Consider the following 17,891-nt stretch of genomic DNA (forward strand, 5'->3'; position numbering starts at 1 on the left):
GGCTGGCTGTGATTGCTTCTCCAAACAACCTGCACACACGTACGCGCACACACACACAAACACACGCACGCACTTCCCCGGTTCCCGAAAGCGATCGTGCTGGGCTGCCCCACAGCTCAAAAGACTGGCGGAAAACTGTTCATCTTCCCAGGGAGCCCCTGGTTTTGACTCTTTTTCTTGGCAAGTATCCCCCCCCCCTCCCGGCAAATTCACTTTTTCAATCACAGCGCCCCGAGCCCTTTGCCACTTTGCCAACCGGTCCTGCTGAGAGGAGTAAACAACAGGTTGCCGGAGAAGTCGGAGAACTCAGTTGGCTGCCTCTGACGCATCACCGAAAGAGGCTTGCGAGGGATCTGGCAGCTCCCCCCCCCCCCCCCAAATTGGAGTTGGTCCCCAGGGGAAAACCCCAGGAACACCAGATCAGCTTTACACCAAGTTCAGCACCTGGGGAAAATTGGCAAAGATGCTTGTGGCAAAGGGTCCCTCCATCCATTGTGGTCTCCTTCTGCAGCCCACCACCTGGATATCCGCCCCGCCCACCCCGCTGCCCCCATCCCCACGTACCTCTTCCTGCTTCACTGCCTTTCTTCTCCTCTCAGTTCACCCTGAGCTTCATCCAGAAAGGAGCCACGCCTTCCCATCCAAGATCAAGGCAGCCTGGCTCCCGCCTCTGGAGGGAGGCCATTGGGCAGGGACCCTGAAAGGCAGCCGGCGGAATCTCCCCATTGGCTGCCTGGTGGGGGAAAAAAGAAAGGGTGGGGCAGGGCTGGAGCTGGTACCCTCTCCTTCCCTCCCTCCAGGGGATGCTGTTGCCAAGGGCAACCCGATGAGAGGCCGGGAGGATGGAGATGGCAACTTGGTGCCGTCACCTGAGCAACTCTGCAGCTGACACAATGAACTTTAAGCTCCCAGGGACCCCTCCTCCAGCATGAGGCATGGAGAGCCAGAGGGTCAGGGGGTCAGGGGTGGGGTGGCAGGCCTGTGGACTTTGGCCGGCCCTGGCTTCTTATTGCTGGGCCAAGATTTTGATATGTCCTGGGCTTTTTGACATGGTAACCTGGCAATTTGGACATCTCTGTAACCCGGGGCAACTGGAACCTCTTGGTTACCCAGCAGATGTCTTGGTAACCAAGGCAACCGCAGCATCTTTGGGTAATTGGGCACCGCAGCTTCATAACTCCCAGTTTGGCAAATGCCAAAGATGGTCCTGGTTCCCCCTGAGGAACCAAAGAGAAGGCAGAAGAAGGAGGAGAAGGGCAGTGTATCTGAAAAGGGGATTTGGACAAAACAGAATAACAGAATTGGAAGGGACCTTGGAGGTCTTGTAGTCTAACCCCTTGCCCAAGCAGGAGATCCAGAGGCGTCCAACCTTAGCAACTTTTGACATCCCTGCCCTATGCCATTCCGGACAAATGCCTGTCTGGTCTCTTCTTGAAAACCTCCAGTGATGGCCCATCCACAATTTCTGGAGGGAAGCAGTTCTACGGGTTAATTGTTCTGACCGTCAGGAAATTCCTCCTTAGTTCTAGGTTGGTAGGAAACCTTTTCCCTACTCCAGACCAACGGTTCTGTGGTCTTCTCCCTTTTCTTCAGTATTCATCCGTTTCACAAAAAAAGGCAGAAGAAGAGCCAACGTGGGATCCCCAAGGTCCAAAGACAGCTCGAGAAAGTGAGACTAGTTACATTGGGTTCAAAATCCCAGGGGGCGTCCCTCTCTGTGGCTCACCCTTAAATCTCTGGGCAAAACCTGCTTGTTTGGCCTCAAAGACAAATCGGGGAAGCTGAGTGTTTTTCTCCAGATGAATATTTCGCCCTTGCTGTGTTCCCTGTGTTTGAGGAAGCAATACAAACGAGGACTAAATTAATTTCAGAAAAAGTGGGAGGCGTATGTTGTTGGATGCCAGTGGAATAAATTCACTGTTGATTGGGGGGTTGTTTTTAGTGCGTAGTTGGCTACTCACAACACACATATAGCTGCAAATGTTAGTCTCATCTGGCCTACATCGTGGCTGCAAATAATAAATATATTGCGGGAATCCAGCTTTATGTGGAGAGACAGAGATTCAAAGGTGAGATCCATTCCCTGCCAAGGAAGCATCGTTGAGTGACAACCCAGATTAAATTCCAGGCTGATTTCTTGTTATGCAACTTTTATTCCTGTTTCTACTGAGCTCTCCGAAAACAGAGTGGGCGTCAAGAGACACTGAAGACAGCTGGCACACTTGCAGGCAAGCCCCATCACCAAAGCCCGGAGGCGTGGATGATGGTTTGTGTGTGGGGAAACTTGCTAAAAGAGATCACTCCCGGTGTGATGGAAGAAAAACTCCGCTTGTGCGGAGCTTTCTTTGCAAGAAAACACCAAGCGCACCTTGCCTCGGCTGTCACCTGCAGCCCATTTTCATCCTTGGTTTCAAAAATCCCCCGGGAGAATATTTTATTCTCGCAGGTTGTTCTCAAACAGGGTGGAACACAAAAACAAACACACACACACACACACACGCACAAACACACAGGGAGACAAGGGCAGGATAGAGGAGAACACTCCTTTTCAAACACTCTTGGTTTCCCAGCAGAAATCTCATCCAATGTTTTATGGCCATTTTATTCTAGGCAGACAAAATCTTTGAAATGTCTTGGGGCCTGGGAGCCCAACGCAGGTGCATCACTCTGCAGGGAGCTATGGAATTCTCTTAAAAGACCTCCCCCTTCCCAACCCCTCCCAGTGTGGTTCATGGCCCCCTCCTCCCCGGCTGTTATTGTAACGATTATTGGGTTTATTATTATTACTTTATCATTTTAACGTTTTATCAGTTTTTAATGTTTGTAAGCTGCCCAGAAATTGCCTCTAGATGAGTGACAAACAAGAGAGAGAGAGAGAGAGAGAGAGAGAGAGAGAGAGAGAGAGAGAGAGAGAAAGATAGATAGATGATAGATAGATAGGTAGGTAGGTAGGTAGGTAGGTAGGTAGGTAGGTAGGTAGGTAGAGGCAGGCAGACAGACAGACAGACAGACAGACAGACATAGATATGGTAGATAGATGATAGGTAGATAGATAGATATAATAACAAATAAATACATGATGGAGAGAGAGAAAGAGACATATACATATATAGTAGATAGATGATAGGTAGATAGATAATAACAAATAGATACATGATAGATAGATTGATAGATAGATAATAGATAGATAATAGATAGATACAGATATATATCATTTCACAACTTAAGACCCCCAGACCTCCTCCCAGTCCCTTCCACACTCCGGTCATTTTCAAATCCCTTCCCTTTCCCCCAGTCAAGGAGAGTCACCTCATCCATCAAAGGAGACCGCCATGTGCCCAAGATAGGACGAATGGCCCCTTGCCCCCCCTTACAATCCGACTGCAGACTGAAACGGGGGCTTGAGCCCTGCTGGAGAACAGGCCCTCCCCGTGCTCCAAAGAAGCAAGATAAAGAAGGCCCTTCAAAGGTGAGGCTTGTGCTCTCTGCGTTTGGTGGCTTTCTTGTGTACCAACAAGGTAGCTTCTTCAGTTAGTTTGATGCTTTTTCTTAGCACTGATGATGTTCCCTAGTTGGGTCATGAAATGTCTGCAAGGAAACCACCAAGCTCAGAGAACACCAAGGACCCCACAATCCTCCTCCTCCTCTCCACAAACCCCCCTCCCTTCTAGCCCTGATAACGTTGCCTAGTTGTGTGATGAAAAGTCTTCCAAGAAAACCACCAAGTTCAGACAGCACCAACAACCCCACAATTCTCCTTTTGCATACTCCACTCCCTCCTAATCCTGATGAAGCACCCTAGTTAGGTCATAAAATGTCTGCATGGAATCAACCCAGCTCAGAGAGCACCAAGGACCCCACAGTCCTCCTCCTCCTCCTGATGAAATTCTCTAGTTGGGTCATGACGTTCATAGAGCTTTAAGGCTTGAGACAGACTAGCCTTGCAAGGACATGAAAAGAAAGCGATTCTTCTCGCTGCTGCTGGAGAAGGCGCTGAGCAAACAAGACAACTGAGGCACATGGATTCTTATTATTATTATGCAACATTTACTCCTGTTGCTAATGAGCTAATAGAAAACTGAGCATACAGGCAGCCTCTAACCCGGGGGGCCTTTGGAGGTGGGGTGGGAGACACAGGACAGAAAACGATCTGCCAGCAGTTCAAAAGAGAGCCCCATTTAGAGATTGCAAATTATTCATCACAATATTCTTGTTGCTTTTTTTCACCTGAGCAAATTCTCTCTTTGAGCCACCAAAACCTTTTTGCCAGAATTGGTGTGTGTGTGTGTGATACTTCCAAAAGGACTATTTGCAAAAGCTAACACCCCCCCCCCAAGTCCCGCTCACATTTCCTAATTTTAGGCAAACAAACCAGCATTCATGACAATTTCAAGGTCTTTTGAAAAGCTGAATCCAGAAAAAAATTGATGGAAAAGTTTTGCCGCTTTTGGGAAGAGCCTCTAATCCCCCCTGCTCAGCTCTTCCCCCCTCAAAAAAGGGAAGGAAGCAGAATATATAAACCCACAATGTGCAGAATTTCATAATCTGACAGGGGTTCCCACACACCCCAACACGTTTGAAAGCAAACCAGTTCTAGAAATACTTCCCGTAAGATTTGGAGCTCTCCTTCATATACTTTAAACTGGGCGTGTCCAATCTTGACCACTTTTAAGACTTGTGGATATGGACCTCAACCCCCAAAAGCAAAGCTGGCTGGGGAATTCTGGGAGTTAAAAGTCCATAAGTCTTAAAAGTTGCCAAGGTTAGGCAGCCCTGCTTTACAGACCTTCAAAATCCATGCATAGGATTGGCACGTGACAAAAAAGTGCATTGCTGAGAAATTTGCATGGTGCAGCCACATACTGTGCATTAAAGATGCTTTAAAAAAAAATAGAATTCAAAAGCCAACTTCGAAAATCCTGAGCCTTCTATTGGCAGCCTGAGAAAATATAAAAGGAAAAGCTGTCATATATCCGGATTGTTTCGGTCACTTCAGTGTTCGTTCTCTTAAACTGTTAAATTATTGCTTTTTAAAGTCATATCCAGGCAGAATGCGCTGGGGATTTTGAAAGGGGGAAAGCAGTTTCTTTTGGGGTGGGGGTGGGGGGACAAGAAGAGGTAGGCAAGGACCATCAAGCTGACCTCATCCTATTCCTAGTAGTGCAAGAACTTGTGTCTCCTGGTTGGCAAAAATGAGAATTACAAAGGCAGCTGTACGTCCAGATGATCTTACAGTGTCCAGAAAGAGATTACTTTGGCCCCCATCTGCAAAATCTGCTACACACTCATCCCACAATATACAAGGGATCTGGTTTTGTAAGGAACTGGTGCTCCGTAAGCCGATCTCTCCATCACACAAAATGAAACTTACAAAAAAAACACAACTCTCTATCAAATCTGCATGGCAACATTCGAATTCCAAGCCGGTTGGGAGGGGAAAGGGAGCTTTCTCTTTCGAGAGACATTGCCCCCCCCCATCCCCTCCTGGTGATTTGAAAAGGCAGCAGGGATAGCAAGAGAGCCAGTTGCTTTTACAACGGGGATTAAAAACGGCAATGCGAAACAAGAGTAAAAACAGGAAGTTTCTTTGTTTGGCTTTCGGGAAAGGAAGCCCAACCGCAGAATAGCATCTCTTTTAAGATTTTTCTCAGGCTGAAGACGGATCTGCCGATAGGTAACACCAAACTCTACATCACTCCAGGCCAGAATTGGGGGTGGTTGAGGAAAGGGGGGCTTCTCGCTGATGGCTGGTGGCTCTTAGGAGTACATGGTGAGCTGCAGCCACTGTGCAGAAAAAAAGAGAGAAAGAGAGATACTTTTCACTTTCCAGATCCTCCCCAAGTTTCTAGTCCTCTGGTTTGTTCCTCCTTGTCCTTTCTTTCCTCTTTGCATCCCTCTATTACAGGAGTCCCCAAACTTGACAACTTGAAGACTTGTGGACTTCAACTCCAAGAATTCCTCAGCCTGCATGGGCCGATGGCATAAAAACATTCTCATTTATTTGATTTACTTATTAAACTCCTGTGCCACCCATCTCCCCTACAAGATGACTCTGGGCGAAAGAAAGAAAGACAGAGACAGAGACAGAGAGAAGGAAAAAAAGAAAGGGAAGTGGGAGAGGAAAGGCAGCAGAAAGGGGAAAGAGAAAAAGAAGGAAGGAAGGAAGGAAGGAAGGAAGGAAGGAAGGAAGGAAGGAAGGAAGGAAGGATGCCCCTGGTCTAAATTATGCAAAGAAAAAGAAACCATCTTTGGGGTGGGGAGGGCATAATCTTATTTCCTGGAGCCCTTCCCTTCAAAGCTGCCTCTGACATCTCCTGGCACATTTTGGCCCTTGCTGAAAACGCTTACGCAACGCACACACTGTAGCTTGAGCCCAGCGAGAGCCAAAGCTCTTTCTCACCTCCTTCAGAGTCACCCGGATTTGCCCACTGCCATCTCGGTCCAAAGACTTGAAGGCCCCTAAAACAAGAAAGCCGTGGTTGGGAAACTGCCAGCTAGGCTGGAAGGGGGAGGGGGGGTCAAGAGTGAGCTTAGTCTCGAGTCCTTGTGTCGCCGCAAGAGGCAGGACCACGGCTGTTCTAATTATCAGGAAATTTCTCCTTCGTTCCAGATGGATTAACTTCCATCGATTGCTTCTTATTCTGCTTTCAGGTGCCTTGGAGAGCAGGTTGACCCCCCCTCTTCTTTGTGGAAGCCCCTCAAATACCAGAATACCCCTCGTCCTTCAGATCTGGTTATAGCACAGGTGCTAATAGTGTCAAGGCTTTGACTCATGATGTTAGAACAACAAAGTTGGAAAGGGCCTTGGAGTTCAGCCACTTCTTAAAACCCTCCAGTGATGGAGAACCCGCAACTTCTGGGAGCAAGTAGTTCCACTGACTGTTTAATTGTCCTCCCTGTTAGGAAGTTTCCCCTTAATTCCAGGTTGCTTCTCTCCTTGATCAGTTTCCATCCGTCGCTTCTTGACTTGCCCTCTGGTGCTTCGGAGAACAGGCTGACCCCCTCTTCTTTGGGGCAGCTCTTCAAGTATTGGAACACTGCTGTTATGTCAGCCCCTCTAACTGGCACCCCCTGGCTGGGGGGTCTCGGGGGAGGCTGGCCGGCCATGGGGCAGGATGCAGAGACCGCAGTTGGGGGAGAAGCTGCACGGGTGGCATCTGAGCTGGGATCCCCTTGGGCCCCATGGAGGAAGAGGAGAAGGGCAAGGGCACCAATGGGCACAGCTGGCCCAGCCACTTACGGAACATGGCGTCCAGGCGCACCAGACAGCTGATGAAGTTGTCGAAATCCATGTTCCCACTCTCGTCTGAGTACCTGCGCACAATCATGGCGTAGAGCTGTTGGTTGAGATGAAAACCTGGAGAAAAATGGGGGTTAGGGGAGGAAGGCAGAGAGAAGGAAGCATAAGAAGCTGGGATTTATTTATAGATAGCCTTTGACTTTTAACAGATGAACACAGTTGGAAGGGACCTTGTAGGTCATCTAGTCCAACCCCCCACCCAAGCAGAAGACCCGACACCATTTCTGACAGATGGCAGTCCACTCTCTTCTTGAAAGCCTCCAGAGATGACTTATGACCATAATTGAGCCCAAAATTTCTGTGGGTAAGTGAGACATTTGTTAAGTGAATGAACTGTTGTAAGTTTAGGACCATCGTGTGCTATCCTGGAGTTTTGGTTTTCTGGATAAGGGCATTGAGTCACCCGTTAAAAAATTAAAACCTATTCAAGAAACAGCTGTTTTTTCTTTTTCAATTTGGAAAGTCACTTGCCTGAGATGGTCTAGGATCTCCTGCTTGAGCAGGGGGCTGGACTAGAAGACCTCCAAGGTCCCCTCCAACTCTTGTTCTGTTCTATTCCATTCCATTCTGAATTCTGTGGTTCTGTTCTGTTCTATTCTATTATTCTATTCTATTATTTTATTATTCTACTCTATTCTACTCTATTCTCTATTCTATTCTCTACTCTATATTCTTTTCTATTGTATTCTATATTCTAATCTACTGTACCCTTCATTCCATTATTCTGTTCTGTTCTAATTTTAAGGATCAGGTGGGGGGGGGCTTGGGTTTCTGGCACCTGCAGGTGGAAGAATTGGCACCTGCTTCTGCTCACCTGCGGCCTCAAAGGCTCCCGGCAGTTCTCTGCTGCTAATGGTGCCGGATCGGTCGGCGTCGTATTGCTTGTAGATGCACTGAGGGAGAGAAGGGAAGAGGAGATGCAGCTCAGCTCCTGGCCAGGAGGTGAACAGGGCCCTCTGGCCAGCGAGACCCGAGGGCCACAGCCCAGCTGCCCCCTAAGGAGGGGAAGCAAATTTGCTACCTGCCACTTCTTGATGTTGCTCCAGAGATACTTGAATTCCTCGAAGCCCAACTTGCCGGTGGTGTCGCTCTGGAAGGAGCATCGTCAAGGAAAACCTGAAGGATGGAGAGGGCCTAGGAGAACTTTCTGGACCAGAAAATGTTCCCCAGATACAAGGATTCTGTCCCATAGTACAGCTATGGTGGCTGGGAATGACGGAGTTGTAAACTGGGCACAGGCGACAGGCTAGAAACCAGGAGACGGTGAGTTCTAGTCCTGCCTTAGGGGTGAAATCCAAGTGGATAACCTTGGTCCAATCACCAGCAGGCCATGAGTTCTAGTCATGCTTAGGCTGGGTGACTTTGGCCCAATCACCAGGAGACTGGGAGACCTAGTGTTACCTCAGGCATGAAAGCCAGCTAGGTGTCTTTGGGCCAATCCCTCCCGCCCAGCCCACCTCACAGGGTTGTAGTTATGGAGAAAACAGGAGGAGGAAGGAGTATCAGATACGCCCACCACCTTGAGTTATTTATAAAAATAATAAAGGCGGGATTACAAACTCAGCATGAATGGGTGTGCCAGGTTGGGTAAAACTGAGTCAAAGAGCGGCAGAGACCCAGAATTCTGGAAAATCAAGGGGAAGAGGGAAGGGTTTTTTTTGGGGGGGGGGGCAGGATGTCAGGCCTGCAGCCATCTTTTCTTTTGGATCTTGGGCCTGCCACACTTTCTATTATTCTACTATGCCTTTTCCATGGTGGGAAAATGGGAGGGGGGGATTGTACGGAGTTAGATGCTATGTAGCCATAACAAAATTCCTTTCTAGAAAGCCAAGGTCATCCTTTGTCTCTGCACCTCTGCACCTGACCGGAACTGGATGGGTGGGAGCTGCCAGCATGGCAGTGGGAGATTGGACCATGGGATGGACTTGTGGGTGTGGGGGCAAGGTCTTGAACTTTCAACCAGGTGGGGAAAACCGGGAAGCCTTCAGATTCGGGTTTTCCCAGATGTGTCAACATGTGTCTCTTAATCAATTGGAACTTTGAGGAATCCTTTGCCTCTGGTTTAATTTTGGATGCTGTTTGGAACCCAGGCACAGGAAGCAGGCGAGGGTGGGCTCCTGGGCTCCAGAACCAGCACTTGAGAATCAACCTCCTTGAGGGGTCCAGGGTGGGCTCCCATCAGCTTGGCCACATTTCACCCCTTCAGAGGGTCCCCTCCTACCTTAAATTCATTTATTCACTTACTGAAGAATTTATATGGCCACAAAGGTCGCTCTCAGTGACCCCAGGTGTCTTACGAAGATTAACAATCTTACATGAAAACAATAAAAAGTGAAAATCCCCCAGCAGTTGTTGTTGTTGTTTTTTGCAGGAAACACCACAAGGGAAAGGAGGAAGAGAAGGAAATCGGAAGGGAAGGAGAGAGACGGGGGTCTCCCCAACCCACTGGCCCAGTCCTTTTAAGGAGCCCCCTCCCCTAGCACTGGGCCAATCGCAAAAGGTTACGTCCATCACGGCCACCATGGAACGACAGGTGTCAATCCCAAACCCGTCAGTCTTCAGATCCGGATCTGAAACAAAGAGAAAATTGAATGAGACTTGTGAGCTTCTCTCAGGGGTACCCCACTTGTGGGAAGAAGAATCGGCTGGGATCAGGGGAGCAACTATGATTTTCTTTCTTGGGGGCTTGAGTAATTTTTTTCCCTGGTCCCTGCAGCTGTAGACAGGGCGGGGGAGGGGGGGTCTGCAGTAGAAGAGGGTATTTGTAGCTCAAACTGATGGCTCCTGGCTGCTCTCTGAGCTTGGGAGTTTTCATGCAGATGTTCCATCACCCAACTAGGTAACATCATCAGTGCTAGAAGGGAGGAGTTTTGCAGGGAGGGGGAGGAGGATTGTGGGGTCCTTGGTGCTCTCTGAGCTTGGGAGTTTCTTTGCAGACATTTCACGACCCAACTAGGTAACATCATCAGTGTTAGAGGGAAGGGAAGTTTGCACAGAGGAGGAGGAGGAGGAGGAGGGGGAGGGGGAGGAGGAGGAGGAGGAAGAGGAGGATTGCAGGGTTCTTGGTGATTCCTGAGCTGAATGGTTTTCTTGCATCTGATGATGTTACCTAGCTTGATAATGAAATGTCGGCTTTCAGTCTCAGAACTGAAACTCCTGATGTAGAGGTTTTTTTTGGGGGGGCATAGGTGACAACCCCCCCAGTTCTGAGTCTCTGGGGGCCCCCTAAAAAGGCGTTTTCTACTTACGTCTGGTCACTACTTTGTTCAAGATGTTCATCAGCTCCGTTGCGCTTACCTCCATGTCCTACAAAAGGGGGGGCTGCCTTAGAAGGAGCAGGGAGGGGCCGCCATCCTCCCCAGTCTTACAAGTCATGATGGAGCCCCCAATTTCCGTTCTTCAGCCCCCCCCCTTATACTCACATCCCCGGCCAGTTGGGTGAAGAGTCTTCGGAACTGCCGAACTTCCTCGCTCTCATTGGCTTCGACGTTGGAAAAATGGCCACGAGGGGGCTGGAGAAGGAGAAAGGATGGGAGAGGCCCCCGTTAAAAGAGGAGGACAGGAAACCCCCAATAAGCTGCAGTGGATCAGGCAGGGCAGGCTCTAAGCTCAGGTGTTTTCCTGCAGACCTCTTGTTGCCAAGCTAGGTAATGGCATCCGTGCCTGGGGAAGTGAAGGTTGCCTGGTGGTTTAAATATAGTAGCTTGCCCTGCCAGTCTTGGCTGGAAAGTGGGCATTCTTCCTTGGCACTTTGCTGAATAAAATATTTTCTTCTTGTTCTCAGATTGTTCAACTAGATGTTGCTTGCTGGGGTGATAAGATAAGAGGCAGCAGAGTTTGCAGCTGCATAGAAGAGACCCCCCCCTCATTTATTGGGTTCACTAAGAGGAAAGGGAAGAAAGGGAAGGGAGGGGAGGAAAGAAGAAAAGGAAAGGGAAAGGGAAAGAAGATAAAAGGAGAAGAAGGAAGGAAGGAGATGGAAAGAAATGAAAGGGAGGGAGGAAAAGAAAGAAGAAAAGGAAAGAGAAAGGAAAAGAAAGGGAAATGGAAAGGAAAGAAAGATAAAAGAAGAAAGAGGAAGAAAAGGAAAGGAAAGGGAGGGAGGAAAGGAAGGAAGGAAGGAGCCAAGTCAAATAAAGACAGATCCCTTCAACCAGGCAAGGAGAGCTGAGGGGACTTACCGGAGGCTCTGGGTTATACTGGGCGGCTGCTTCACTGGCAGGCAGGAAGGCATGAAAAATAAAGAGAGAATTTCAGAGAAATCATGGAATCTTTGCACTGCTGGCGCTCATTTGCACACAGGCAGTCTGTGCAGAATGGCTGCCCCTCCCCCTCCCATCCAACAGTGTGAGGGAGGGGCCGTAAATCGTCCCCCTGCTCAAAAGGTTTGAGGACCCCTGCTACAGCACTGGTGTGTTGGTCTTTGTGTGTCCATCCCTAAACGTTTCCTTTTATCTTTGCAATAACCCTGTGAGGTAGAATTGTCACAACCAAAAAGCAGAGGGTTCATGGCTCTCCCACAAGGGCCATGAGTCCAAAGATCTCTGCGCAACATCGTTTGTCATTGATATATTCTTCTTCCCAGGCAGTCCAAATCCAGGATGAGGTGCTTAGCCCTCAGGTAACAGGTGTGTCCGTGTGATGGGAAGGCACAACACTATAACACACACACACACCAACTTTGCTTTTAAAAACCTGAACAGAGCTTTAGAGCAAAAGAAATGGCCGATCCCCAAAGGACTCAGTCAGCCCCCCCCCCCCCGTACAAAAAGCTCCCTGCTCAACCCGAGGAGGGAGGAGGACGGACAATTTGCCTAAAAGGCAGTAGGGAAATTCCAGGCGTTGATTCAGCAGGGCGGGAAAAGGAAGGTGTGAGAACACACAAGCCTCTCTCTGTTTCTCCCTCTTGGCCACCTGTCTGCGGGCAGGCAGATCATCCGCTGGAGTGAAAACTGCAGACGGCCTCCCCAGACGTGGCCAAGCTGGTGAGTTAACCCCGGTTAATGAAAAGGCTTCAGCAGAAGAGAAAAAGGGGGGGTGACCAGGCGCCAGAGGCAGAATGGAAGATGAAATCTCAGCCCTGTTCCTTGAAAAGTTTGGCCCAGTGGGGAAGGCATCAGGTTCTAGTCCCACCACCTTCATGAAAGCCACCTGGGTGTCTTTGGGCCAATCACCAGGAGGCAATGAGTTCTAGTCCTGCCTTAGGCATGAAAGCCAGCTGGGAGACTTTGGGCCAGTTCCTCTCTCTCAGCCCACCCCACAGGAAGAGCAGCAGGAGGGAAGGAGTGTCGTGTCTATTCTCCACCCTGAGTTACTTATAAATAATAAAAGAGGGATTAAAATCATAAATAAATGTTGCATGGAAAACCCTGGGCGGGTGCAACTGTTGAGCACTCGGAAAGAGATTTTGCTCCCCAAACCCATCTTCCAACCAGCCATGCTGCTTTTTGCAATAACTGAGAGTGAAATACAACCGTACAAACATTTAGTTAGAAAATAGAAAGAGAAGGGAAGAGGAAAAACAAGTTTCTCTAACTCAGAGTTTCTCAGTCTTGGCCACTTTAAGCTGGGCGGATTTCACTGGCCGAGGAATTCTGGGAGTTGAAGTCCACCCATCTTAAAATGACAAGAGGAAATCCTGCTCTACAGGAACTACAGTGGATGGGCCCAGACCACTTCCTACTGCAGCAGTTCTTGCAGGAAATCATCACGTGGGAAGAGGCGCTCAGGAAAAAACGGGTGTCCCGCACACCAGGGTCTTCTTCTGCCCGAAACTCCCTGCATTCCTCTCTGTTGCTGCTGTCTGTTCAAGCCCCAAGAGCAGAAGGAGATTCCACCCCTCCAGAGGGCTCCTTTTAATACCAATCTGTTCTCTCTTTCCTCCCACCCACCCCCCAATATTTCGTGCAACTGGGGATTTCAGCCATCTGGAAATGCTGACCTGAATTTCAACTCAGCATTCTTGGTTGCTGGATGGTGGAAGGCTAACAAACCGGTTTGCCCATAAACAAAACCCACAGCAGAGGTTTCTCGTAACGGGGAGTGCCCAGGGCGTCCTGTGCCAATAGATCCTGATACGGGGGAGGGGGGGAGAGAAAAAAGGAAGCACCTTTGCATAATTTACTCTGCTTCCTTCCTAGCCCTGATTCCTGGGAGGCACCCAAGTCAAAAGCAGAGGGGGTCAAAATAAACAGGGAGTGTGATTTAGAGGGTCGACCAGGGGTGGGCCAGGTGACAATCAAGGGGTCTGCAAGATGACAAGAGGGGGGGAGGGGAGGGAGTTTGCAAAGTGACCCAGGTGGTGGACAAGGGGTCTGCAAACCCAAACGCCAAATCCATCATTCCTGGTTCTTCACCCCCTCTTAAGCCGCAGTTAATTCCAAATGCAGAGAAAAGGACGGGAGATCTGGTGACTATTAAGTTACTTTCCTTTGTCAGGGGAAAAAACTGAGCTGCATTCAGGCCCCCCAAACTTTACTGTGCTAGAAGGGGGTCCCCATTATTTTCCCCTTACACTTTCCCACAAAAGGTTAAATGAAGGTGTGGATCGAATACAGGTAAGCCGGTCAAGATGCTCATATTTGGCACAAAGAACCTGAAATGCAACTTCTCATAATGCAAGTTGCTAGACCATAAGGTTTTTTTTTTTTTTTAGCTAAGCCTCCATGCTTGCCACACCTCTATGTAGTCTATCACCGAAAGGAAAGGGGCAACAATGATTTAGGAAATTTGGAGGTGTGGAAAGTATTTCTGCCTCACCAAACGCAACCAAGAAAATAGTCATTTCCAAATCCTTAGCATTCTGGTATAAAACACAAGTGCAACAATATAATGCTAAACATTTCCCTATTCTTGTGCACCTCCTAGAGAGTCTCTCTGTGAGTGAGATGGATAGTCTCCAACAACCAAAATGAATAAAATAAAATGTAAAAATGTAGAAAGAGCACATACTCACCTGATGGCGCTGATGACCCCGCCCAGAAATTTCATGGCTCCTCCTCCTTGGCCGCCCCCACCCCCTCCGCCCCCACCCATAAATCCTCCAATGACATTTCCAATATTGATATTTCCTCCACCACCGCCTCCGCCGCCTCCAATGAAGTTCTTGACAAGGAACATTTTCAGGAAGTGCTGAGAAATAGGATTTAATGCAGGGGACCTGTTGAGAGAGAGAGAGATAGGAAAAAAAGAAAAAACAAAGAGAGAAAGAGAGAAAGAGAGAAAGAGAAGGTACGGTAAATGATCATAAGTTTTAATAGGGTGCAGTACACCTGGAGTTTCTGCCCAATTGCTTTGTGTTTTAATTCAGTATAATTATGCATTTGTATGTTGAAGAAAAGAAAAACAGAAAATGACACGCAAAGCAAAACTGGGAGTGGTTTTTTAAAAAGAAATAGAAAATTATGGTGTTTTTAGAGTAAACGCCTCATTTGGAAACAGAGGGCCAGAAGTGCTAGTGTATGCCAAGACCGTCAGCTCATAAATTTTACAAATAAATCATATTTTCCAAAAAAAGAAAACTCCAGAAAGAAAGGAGCAGAAAAGTCATGGCTGCACAGGGTCCCCTGTTAACAAGGAGGGAAGCTTTTAAAATGTTTCAGATCTTTTAATATTTTGATGATTCATGACTAAAGATTCTTCTTGTTCCTGATGAAAAAAAATGAGTCAATGCCTCTTGGAGGAAGTGACCCACAACTCACAAGAGTCTCTTTGGCCCAAAGAGTTAAACAGAAAAAAAAAACATCCTCAAAGTTGCCAAAATTGAGAAACACTGTTTTGGTGTGCAAAGGCTCCACAGGAATTACTCAGTTGCCACAATGAATCTCTCTCTCTCTCTCTCCTTTAATGCATCAGATGCAAAGTCTCACTTTTAATTCTTGGATACACTTTCAGGAAAATTGCTCAAACCAGTTACAATTAAAACTCCTGCATTTAGGAGGAAAAAGACTGGCTTCACACGTCTATCATTGGTGGTCCTGGACTTACAACCGATGGCACAGCGACTGTTCAAAGTTATGACAAACCTCCCCAAAAGGTACTCACACACCAGATTTGAAGTTCTGATACCTGCCTACACCCCCCCCTCCAACGGCCCTGTGAACTGCATTTTGGGTGCTTGGAAACTGGCCCACATTTTATACTAGAACAGAATAGAATAACAGGGTTGAAAGGGGCCTTGGAGGTCTTCTAGTCCAACCCCCTGCTTAAGCAGGAAACCCTAGATTGTTTTACCTCCTGCGGTCATGTAACTGAGTGTACAATGTGTTGAATGAAGACCAGCCTTTATTTCCTGTTTCCAGGGAAAACACTTCTGGTGAACAAGCTTTTGCTTAACAACTGTGAGGTTCACTTTACGACCATGGCAAAAAAGGGGGGCAAAATTGGCCAGGGACATGTGACAAATCACTTATCGACCAGCTTCATTCATTCGATAATCCTTCTCATCTAGAGTCAATTTATGGCTGTAATTGCAGGCTCAATAATGGTCATAAGTTGAGGACTACCTGTATAGGGTACAAAACCAACTGCACCAAATGGACTAGAACCAAAGTAGAATGGGGTTTTTTTAACTAGCAGAGGGAAAGATTTGTTCAAATCTAACTCCTCCTAATGATATTGTAATGGATTTTTGGAGTGAGTAAGGGGTCAGATTAGATGGTCTCTTGGACCCCTTCCAGCTCAGCTGGTGCCCTTCAGATATATCCCCCAGCCAGTTCCTTCCCCTTGGGTAGACCAGACTATCTGCCCAAAAATGAGGGCTCCCCTTCCCCATGAGACTCAGTTTCCCTCCTAGCCCTTTTTCCCACATCCTGGATCGCCCAGCCGGCTAAAGATCCATCCGATGGGTGGGGCAGGGAAAAATCCCTACATAAAAGAACCATCCCCTTCAGATACTAAACAAATAAACCTGTCATACAGCTGGATTTGCAAACCAGGGCTTACTCATAGTTTACTCAATGCACATAGCTCCCTGGGTTTGCAGGTTGCATCCAAGCATGGAGTACCTGCACTGTCTGTGCACTACAGAAAAAGAGAGTTGGTTTACTTGAGAGTTGTTTAGTAATACAAACTCAGTAACTAGGATCACTCAAGAAGCGACACCCAATAAACCAGTGTTTGTCAACCTTGGCGGCTCTAAGATGGGCGAACTTCAACTCCCAATTCTGGGAGTTGAAGTCCCCCCATCTTAAAATTGCCAAGGTTGGGAAACACGGAAACAAAGAGAATTTCACACGTTAAGACACGAAAAAGATTGTGTACTTCAACACTATTTCAAACCAACCCTTTATTTATGCAACAAAGCATAATAGGCAGTGTGGGGCCTTTCCGAGCTGTGGAATTTAACTCCCAGAATTCCCCAGGGAGACTTCTATTCCCAGAAGTCCCCTTGTTGGCTGGAGAATTCTGGGAGTTGAAGTCCACAGCTTTAAAACTTGGCAAGGTTGACCCAGACTGGGATGGCAGCCCAAGCAAGCAATCCTACCTCAGAACAGCAATGCACAAACTCTGCCAGGGGTGCGACAGATCATCCTCATGACTCTTGGGGTCCCTGCGGGAATCCCAATGGGGGGGGGGGTTTGCCCACTTTGGCCTCTATGGGGCTGCCTGCCATTTGCTATAGGCATCTTCTCTCCACCAATCCTGGTGTAGATCTAAGCAAGGACCCTGGTGGACCCTTGGAAGCTACAGAACTACGACACCCATCACTCCCGTCCACTGGCTGTGGCTGATGGGAGTGGGGGAGTCCGAAGAAATGGAGGAGCACTGAGGAGGGCAGTAGAAGAAGGGCACACCTGAAACGGGGTTCCCAGCCTGGTACTCTGTAGTTCCCCTGGCTGGGACTGATGGGGCCCGAAGTCCAACAGCTGTGCGAGGCTCCGGGCTGTCCTTTGCTACCCCAAATAAGGCGGCGCGAGAGAAGAGCGGAAGGCGGCCCAGGAGATCTCAAGAGCGAGAGGAATCTAGCCAGGAGGGATCGAGGGAGATCCCTTCTGGCGGGGCGGAGGAGAAGCGATCCACCATTGAGCCCGGGGAGCGGAGCGCTCTGGAACCGGTCCCGGCAGGGGGGGGGGGCGCAGAAGGCCAGACCAGAGGCGGGCCCGGCCAGGAAGCAGATCTCCTCCCGCGATCCGCCGAGGGGATCCCAGGAAGCCAGCGAGATCCAGCGCAGAGGAAAGAAGACCCGCGAGCCCCCAACTCCCCCCCTCCGCAGCCCCGCTTACCTTGCTTGGCCGCCAAAGGCTGCTCGGGGCGAGTTGTCCGGTGGCGGTGGATCTCTTGCGGGATCTACCACGCCCGGACTACTCACTGCTGCGGATCAGCCGGGGAGCCCGGGGGGTCCTAGCGCCTCCGCGCCTTGCAAGCGGGCGCCCTCCAGAGGCTTCTCCGAGCCTTCGAGCCGGCTGTTCCGCACATCAGTGCTGGGGGTTCGGAGGAGGGGTACCGGGGGGGCTGTGCCCGATCCAGACTCGGCCCGAAACGGATTGCAAAGCGGCGCCGTGGAACAAACCGCAAAAGAGCAGACCAGCCCTTGGGCCAATGCACGGCTTTCATTCTGAATTAACTAGAAACGGGCTATTTTAGGGGGGGA

At 48.9% G+C, this 17,891-nt stretch overlaps 1 protein-coding gene across 2 annotated transcripts; it reads right to left on the reverse strand.

The window, feature by feature from the left end:
* Positions 1-4,024: 4,024 nt before the first annotated feature.
* On the reverse strand, positions 4,025-17,673 carry CAPNS1 (calpain small subunit 1). 2 transcript variants are annotated; one of them, XM_081962202.1, is made up of 12 exons: positions 17,524-17,596; positions 16,244-16,321; positions 14,256-14,459; positions 11,482-11,515; positions 10,723-10,812; positions 10,549-10,606; positions 9,806-9,870; positions 8,322-8,390; positions 8,115-8,193; positions 7,241-7,357; positions 6,401-6,459; positions 4,025-5,784 (listed from the first exon to the last, which is right to left on the reverse strand). In XM_081962202.1, the coding sequence occupies exons 3-12, from the start codon at positions 14,417-14,419 to the stop codon at positions 5,758-5,760; spliced, it is 762 nt and encodes a 253-aa protein (XP_081818328.1). In that variant the 5' UTR covers positions 14,420-14,459; positions 16,244-16,321; positions 17,524-17,596; the 3' UTR covers positions 4,025-5,757. The 2 variants fall into 2 exon arrangements, with proteins under 2 accessions (XP_081818328.1, XP_081818327.1); XM_081962201.1 differs by lacking the exon at positions 16,244-16,321 and having other exon boundaries at positions 17,524-17,673.
* Positions 17,674-17,891: the final 218 nt, after the last annotated feature.

This window comes from Natrix helvetica (genome assembly GCF_964273705.1).
Source record: "Natrix helvetica genome assembly, chromosome: 9".
NCBI classification, from domain to species: Eukaryota; Metazoa; Chordata; class Lepidosauria; order Squamata; family Natricidae; genus Natrix; species Natrix helvetica.

Excerpts from the sequence above, each read along its gene's own strand:
- CAPNS1 (XM_081962201.1), bottom strand. The coding sequence starts at position 14,419 with ATGTTCCTTGTCAAGAACTTCATTGGAGGCGGCGGAGGCGGTGGTGGA. Across the intron at positions 11,516-14,255 it reads GGGGTCATCAGCGCCATCAG|TGAAGCAGCCGCCCAGTATA; the intron begins GTGAGTATGTGC and ends CCTGCCTGCCAG. Across the intron at positions 9,871-10,548 it reads GAACAAAGTAGTGACCAGAC|ATCCGGATCTGAAGACTGAC; the intron begins GTAAGTAGAAAA and ends TCTTTGTTTCAG.